Genomic DNA, 7,879 nt, shown 5'->3' with positions numbered 1-7,879 from the left:
GGCCGGCGCTGACATCTTGGATATGGGAAAAAGTACCATTGGCCAGTCTGCTCTCCTTTCTGTGCTTCCTGACTCACAGCCATTGGGGATTGGGAGTAGCTATTGCAGAAAATAGGGATGTTATGGGTCACCTGATCCATTGCTCCATGGTGTAGTTTATGTGACAACGTAGGCAACATTGGCTGTGGACAGGAGTCAGCATGGGCACTCTGACCATTGTGCGCTTATGCAGCAAGCTGCAATGCACTGTGTGTTCCACCATCTTTCTATAATAGCCAGCATTAGTAATTTTTGCTATAGGAGCTGTTATGTGGGATCAGACCTGATGAGGTAGCCTTTGCTACCCACACTAATCACTTGCTGCCTTATATATCCCCACCCCTGACAGGTGTCATTGTAATGAAATAATCAATGTAATTCACCTCATCTTTCAGTGGTTTTAAAGTTAATGCTCTCTCTATCGTCTATTTTAAAAACAAGAAAGCAACAATAGCCTCACGTTACCCATAGGGCCTGATTCAGACCCAATCACAAGGCTGCAATAAAACAAAGCCCTGTTATCAGATCCTATGTTAAACTGTAGCTGCCCTGGTAATGTATTTATCATGCCTGTTTGTGTACATCACAGGTAGGCAACCTGTAGAACACCAACTTCTATGGAACTACACATCCCAGCATGCCCTGCCACAGTGTCTTAATTCTCAAATAGAAAATTGTGGCAAGGCATGCTGGGAGGTGTAGTTCCAGAGCAGCTGAAGTGCCACAGGATGCCTACCCATGTTGTACTATCAGTCAGTTTTGACTAGAAGTTATGTTGGGATTAGAAGATCTGGTTTATGGAAACGGGTTGTGTTTTTTTTATAATAATTTAAAACCTGCCATTTGCATTAAGTTCAGCAAGGATGTCTTTCTCAGTCATCCTTCATTTTATGATAGACTCAGATGTGCCCCCAGATTCTGTATCCTCTAAGCAGCTGCCTAAAGCCCTCATACCTAGTCTGATTTGGCCACTTTTAACCCGATTCTGACCGGCTTAGAAAAGTAGCAAAATCAGATGTTTTTGATATCCGATCTGATGCGCTGTCCTGTGCGCAATCGGATCGGAGGTCGGAACCGATGCACGCCAGACCTCCGACTCGGACCCCCTCCCCGCAGTGGGGAACAGAGTTGCATGTAATACTTCACATGTCAAAGCGCAACGGGATCTGCTGCGCTATATAAGAAACTGTAAACAAATGTCAAAGGACCGCATTTGTGCATCACATGCGATCCCAGAGTCAGCCCTGGATTTAGCAGCTATAGGCTCACCTATTCAAAGTGAGGCACAATACAGCAAAAAAAGACCTTGCTTTGTGCATTGCTGCCTTGCACATAGGAAATAATGTTCACATGAGCCCTTTTCTTCTTTGAAACAGGCAGCAGGGCTGAGGCAAGAGCACAGCTGTTTTATACTGTTTTACTTCTCTCTAAACACTGATTAAATAAGTTTATCAGTTGAACCATCTGCTGTAAACTCTACATGATAGTTACAAAAACCATCTGCTCTTACCAAAGCTCAGTTGTTCAAGTTCTTTCTACAATTATTTGTATAAGCTATCCTTAAATGCCTAATATTTTGGAAGCGGAAAAGGGAAGAATTTTTGCCAGCTTCCGCCTCTGGTATTCCATGTGTATTTCATGTGTTTCCAGCTTGTACTTGAATGTGTGTGTGTGTGTGTATTTGTGTGTGTGTAGTAACAGGGTGTGGAGTATGTCATACGAAGGGAGGAGCGTGCAAGACTACAAAATTCTAACTATTAATTTAAGGGTTGAGAAGGGGGAGGGTGGTTTGTCAAACCAGGAAATGGTTACTGAAAGTGCACCCTCTGCACTCATATAACAGGCTTTACAAAGAAGAAAAAAAAAAAAAGCAGAAGCCAGGAAGACCTTCCTCTTTGCCTGGAGGTTCCAGCACTCATCATGCATCAGCAAAGCTAAAAAAAAAAAAAAAAAAAAAAAATATATACACCCACCCACTCACCAGTACCTTCCACTAAAGTGAATGTCATTCTGTCTCAGCACCGTCTGTGCAGTTTAGGCAGAGACACATTCTGTCTGCTGGTAGTAGAACTGCCTATGTGTACATAGTGGGGAACAATTTTCACTACACATAATCACCGGAGTCTGAGGGAACATGGACACATTTTGTGGAACCGGTGGGACTCTGGGATCAGAATTCTGGGTAAGTTTTATAAAAATATTCTTTGTGGTTTTATTGATTATGAAGAAACGTATTTGTTTGGCTTAGAACTCTGAGACATTGCAATGTTTCTCTGTTTTTTTTTTCATATGGTATATTAACTTTAATGAAAGCATTTTGTAATCAACTTTTCCTTAATATAAGAATAGATGATGCGAGACGCAGTTAGTGATATATGACTTCAGTACCAAATGTTTTATTTTTACGATACTTTGGCAGTATTTTACCAATGTTTAGGTTTCATAGTACAGTGGGCTAAAATAAATAAATCAGTTTGCATACAGTAATTCGGTCTCCACATTCATAGTCCCTTATGTTTGTTAATAAAATTAAGTTTTAGTTAAATGTTAAAATGTGTATTGAAATATTTCATAACGCAGACAACGGTAATATTTAAATGGGTGTACTTTTGGATATACAGTAGGGTTGTGCTTTTATTTTAAATAATGATAAATTGTGAGAATGTAATTGTGCTTTTGGTCTCACATGTACCCTGTTTTTATTTTGCACTTCTTTTGGGGGTATAATGTTCTAGGAAGATAACTTTGTATTGTCATATTGCTGTGGTAAAAGGAGAAGTCTATACATATGGGGTATACTGTACTTACTAACGTGTTTTTTTTAGAAGAGGAGATGTTGCCCATAGCAACCAATCAGATTCTTGGTATTGTCTGCAATCTAGAAGCATATTCTAGGTATTGTCTTCAATCTAGAAGATGCTAGATAAATGGCAAGTAGAATCTGGAAACATCTCCACTTCTAAAACCCCACACTTTAGTAACTATACCCCTAAATGCCATATTTTAAGTCTCACAGCATGACAGATGTATGCTAGAAGAATGCCTTCAGACATGACTAGCATCAGTTACTATGCAAAAAAGGGACTAAGTAAAAACCGGACCCGGATAAGACACCGGAACGCCGGACCAGACATCAAACTCTGCATTCCGGAGCTTATAGTGTCTGGTCCGAGGGGTGTCCCATGCGGGGGGTGTCTTGTCCGGGGGGATGCCTGTGATTGCTCACACCAGGGACATGGGGAAGGGGAGATTACAGCCTCCCCGTGTGGTCTGGACCGTTCCAGTTTTTATTACACCCCCGGACCATGCGGTGAGGCTGTATTCTCCCCCCTCTCCTCTCCCAGGTGACAGGTGCGAGAGCAGCCTCATCAGATGGAGCAACCCCGGACAGGACACCCCCGGACCGGATACTACATGCTCCGGAAAGCAGAGTTTGATGTCCAGTCCGGCATTCCGGTGTCTTATCCGATTCCGGATTTTACCCATACCCTGCAAAAAAGGTATAGACAAATGCCAGGGCTGTTTTACATACAAATGACAGAGGTGGTACAGAGTTCTGAATTATATTAATAAACACAGGAAAAATACGGTATTTATATCTTAGTTGGGCGCCCACTATAGTTAGTACGCTCATTCCCCCACTATCCATGTTGGCATGGAGTTGATTTTATATAGTGTGGCGAGCGCAGCGAGCCACCAAGCCCGAAGTGTGGCGAGGAGATGTGCAAAATTAAGCAAATAGCTTAGTGGGCGCCCAACTAACATATAAGTACCGAACATACTACTCGTCATTCCAAAAAGAGTAACAGTTATCAAAACTGCCAATATTTGATATACTGTAATGTTGTATAGGCTGCCATCCACTACGGCGAGGTATCGCATGCGGTACCTCACATGCGGTACCCCGCCAACTCACCTGGCGGCTCCTGGGCATTGTATGCAGTCCTTTTGCATAAGATGTATTGTATGCGACCCCAGCAAATGCTACAGGCTGCAACAAATATTCATGGCAGCCCATCTGATTTGCGATGCGAGGCGCACGTGAACGTGCCTCGCATCACAATCGCAGGAAAAGTACCTGGGATATGCCGCTTTTCAAGCAATCCGTCGCCGCGATGCACTGGAATCTCATAAAAAGTGGCCATATCACACTAGTGGATGGTGGCCTTATGACCGGGGGGGGATATTTTTCCCTTTGCACAGTATACTAGTGATGGCCATCGGTGTGGTTGCCATTAATGGTTGTCACCTATGGTGTAATATTGCAAGTGGCCATCAATGGCAGTTTACAAGTTACTGAATACCCATGGATGGTTTTTCCCATCGATGGTTGCTCCTTTTCTTTAAATAGCTGGCCAATCAGAACCTTCAAGCAAGGCTTCATGGATGTCAAGGTGGAGCTATGCTCCGTGACGGCACCATGTGGCCATCCATTGATGGCAAAAGTATTCTACATGGACCATAAACTATTGATGATTATAAATCATCTATGGTCGATGGTCATCTATAAAGCAGACTTCCTGTTTGTAAAAGATTTTAGCTGAGATCATAGAGAACTCAGCTACACAGTAAACGCGTATATGTTCAAACAAGGAATGGAAACATATTCATAGATAATTTAATTTTTTATTAGCAGCTTCGGCTTCATGTATTCTATAATGCCGAAATGGCCTCATTATAGAATACAGAAATATAGAAAACTAGCTAAGCACGCTCGAAGCAAAAGCTTCAAAAGCAAGTTTGCTGTCTTGTAATTACTCAGCCAGCGCTGGCACATTTCTCTCTTTTTTTCCTATACTGTTTTTTGGGTCTGACAACCCAGTGCCAGCAGCTGTTGATAGCGCACCACTCACCCCCCATACATTGCTGTCTTGTACATCTGCACATATACTTCACTATAAGGTATGCCCTCTAGTCATATAGAGGGGTGGCACCAATATAGGAAAGGTGGCACCCAGGGCCGGATTTGCCACTAGGCCCGTGAGGCACGGGCCTAGGGGCGGCAGGTAATATGGGCGGCAGGTAGCCTGAGTGACAGAGTGGTGAAAGCCCCAAGCGAGCCGCGATCGGGCAGCGGCAAGTGACGAGCAGCGCCGCCACCAACATGATTCATGTGGGCGGCTGTGCCGCCTGTCACTCACTGCTGCCCGCTCAGTCATGCACTTGCAAGCCTGAGTGTCGGAGGGGCACGGCCGGGTATGAGGGGCATCTACAGGGAGTCTGGCGGCTGCACCATCCATAATCCCCCCTCTCCCCTTACCCACTTGGTCCAGTCCCGTTCTAGTGGCTTGCATGGGCGTGATGACGATGACGCTTAGCCGCACTGAAGTTACTCATGCCGCCGAGGAACTTCACAGAGCATGGGAGCAGACTGCTCCGGAGTCCGGACACAAGTGTAATCAGCTGCTTTGAACACCCCACAGCCCCACCACTAAACTTTCCCTACAGAAGAGAGACACCCTGACTCTACTGACAGTGAGTTACCGCTGGGTCCTAGAACCCCCTTCTCACAATTTTGACAATCTTTGTACGGGTCACTTGTATACATGTGTGTATGTATATATGTGTGTGTAGGTATATATGTATGAGTATATATGAGTATGTACTGTATGTGTGTAGGTATATATATGTATGTTTATATGTGTGTAAGTACAGTATATGTCGCATCTGTATGACTGGTGGTTGGAATGCCAGGGGTCAGAATACTGACACCAGCATCCTAATGGAGGGAATTCCTCCCCCTGCATCCCAGTCCGGAGGGGGGGGGGGGGGGGTGTGTGTCAGCTGAGCCGATCCTCTGGGTCCAGGGGGGGTGGCAAAAAATATTGTGCCTAGGGGCGGCCTTACCCCTAAATCCGGCCCTGGCGGCACCAATCTCATGGGGCAACACCCGGTTCCCTTAGTCTATGCCCTCTTTTCAGGTGCTGGAGTCTCGAGTGTAACAACTTATATGTTGTGACGTATGCAGAGGACTCTGCGGTAGGAAGGAAGATCGCAGCTAAAAAAACGCTGTCTGAATAGTCAACTTACGCCTTCGTTTACTCGACCATTAACCGTTGCCATCTCCAAACGCTGTCTGCCGGTCACTTACTTTGCGACTAATCCCTTTGCCATCACAATTCACATGCTGCAGCCCAGATGCATGCACAGTAAGAAAACATAGTCCAGTTTTCTTACAATGGGTTTAATTTATTATTTATTAACAGTTTCTTATATAGCGCAGCATATTCCTTTGCGCTTTACAAAAGGAGACCGTGATACAACAAACTGGGTATTTACAGACAGTCAAAAGGTCGGAGGGCCCTGCTCGCAAGCTTACAATCTAATTCACCATGGATCGCTAATTTGAGAAAATACTAATCAAACAATTATCGGGTGACTGCATGCCGAAAGCTTATCAATATTGTAGTCACTGTTTGACTTACAGGATGCTGGCTTCTGTGGGTGGAAACATGCCATTTTCTGAGTGTGTTCGTGTCAAGGTGTTTTTGGAGTGGGTCTCTGACACTAAGGGCGGGATGCTATATAGCAGAAATGCGGTAAAAACCCCGTTTTCGGGGTTTCTACCGCATTTCTATATGCTATATGGCGCCTCCGCAGTGTCAGCGCTGCGGAGGGAATCGCCAGCTAAAGCTGGCGAATCCCTGCAGAAGCCTATGGGCTTCTTACCGCAGCGCTGTTTGAGGGATCCGTCACGGATCCCTCCCAGCGTGCCCTGCGGCCGGCGCCGGGGTCTGCGCATGCGCAGATGGACTCCCGGGTCACAGACCCGGAAGTCCAGTGCCGGCACCGCATCGCAAGGGACAGCTCTTACCGCAAGAGCTGTCCCTTGCATGAATAACGGCATATGTTATAGCATATGCCGTTACTAATAATGCGATGTCCGGCGAAGGGGGGCCGCGGATGTTATAACATCCCGCCCTAATGCTGACCACTTCCTGTCTCAGTCGCAGATAAGTGAAAGCCTCATTTGGGTATGGGCATACCTCCCAACAGTCCCGATTTTAGAGGGACAGTCCCGATTGTCAGGGCCTGTCCCGCTGTCCCACCCGCGGGTGGCAGTGTCCCGCGGTGTGGGGGGGTTGTTGGGAGTCCCCCCTGTCAGCTGCTAAGCAGTGGGGAATAAACGCTGTGCGCATGCGCACAGCGTCTATTCCCGCAGCCAGGGGGCTGGGGGCATGGCTAGAGGCTCACAGAGCCTCTGGGTCATGCCCCCATAGCGGCAAAATGGGGGCGTGGCCTCGCGGGAGAGCCACGATTATAGCCCACGCCCCCAAATTAGGCCACACCCCCAGAAAATTTTGACGCGCCTTCGGTGCGCAGCAGCAGTGTCCCGACTGCTGAGCTGCAAAAGTTGGGAGGTATGGTATGGGTCATTGGGTCAACACTTCAAAGGTCGACATACGGCTTAAGTCAGTGCAATAGGTTGACCTGGCTGAGGTCGACAGGGTCAGAAAGGTCAACACAAGCATTAGGTTGACAATGGGAAGGTCGACAGTCAAAAGGTTGACCTGAGTTTTTCGCATGAGTCGACATGGATACCATATCAATGTATCCGGTCCCCTCGCATCCCTCACTGCTTACTATTATATTCTCCCACCATGACCTAGTGACCTAGGGAAATATATTTGAAAAACTCATGTTGACCTTTTAACTGTCGACATTCCCATTGTCGACTTAATACTTGCGTCGATATTCCGACCCTGTCGGCCTTAGCCATGATTAGCAATGCATTCGCAATTTGGCAATGGCCGTTCATTCTTTCCATCTGGGCAGCGGCTTTTTGTTCGTAGTCAACTGAGTTTTCTCTATGTAACGAACCTGAATTAGCCCCATAGCC

General features: G+C 46.2%; 1 protein-coding gene across 1 annotated transcript in view; it reads left to right on the top strand.

Annotated features, from left to right (window-relative positions):
• Positions 1-1,833: 1,833 nt before the first annotated feature.
• The window catches only part of ABCC3 (ATP binding cassette subfamily C member 3), a 113,971-nt gene continuing 107,925 nt past the window's right edge, over positions 1,834-7,879 (top strand). Inside the window, exon 1 of the mRNA XM_083148143.1 lies at positions 1,834-2,221. Coding sequence (XP_083004269.1) covers positions 2,174-2,221 — 48 coding nt within the window. The 5' untranslated portion in view covers positions 1,834-2,173. The remainder of the gene's footprint in view (positions 2,222-7,879) is intronic.

This window comes from Crinia signifera, chromosome 6, assembly GCF_055691185.1.
Source record: "Crinia signifera chromosome 6, ASM5569118v1, whole genome shotgun sequence".
NCBI classification, from domain to species: Eukaryota; Metazoa; Chordata; class Amphibia; order Anura; family Myobatrachidae; genus Crinia; species Crinia signifera.
Note: the sequence above shows the minus strand (reverse complement) of the source record. Positions and strands in the feature narration are given on the sequence as shown.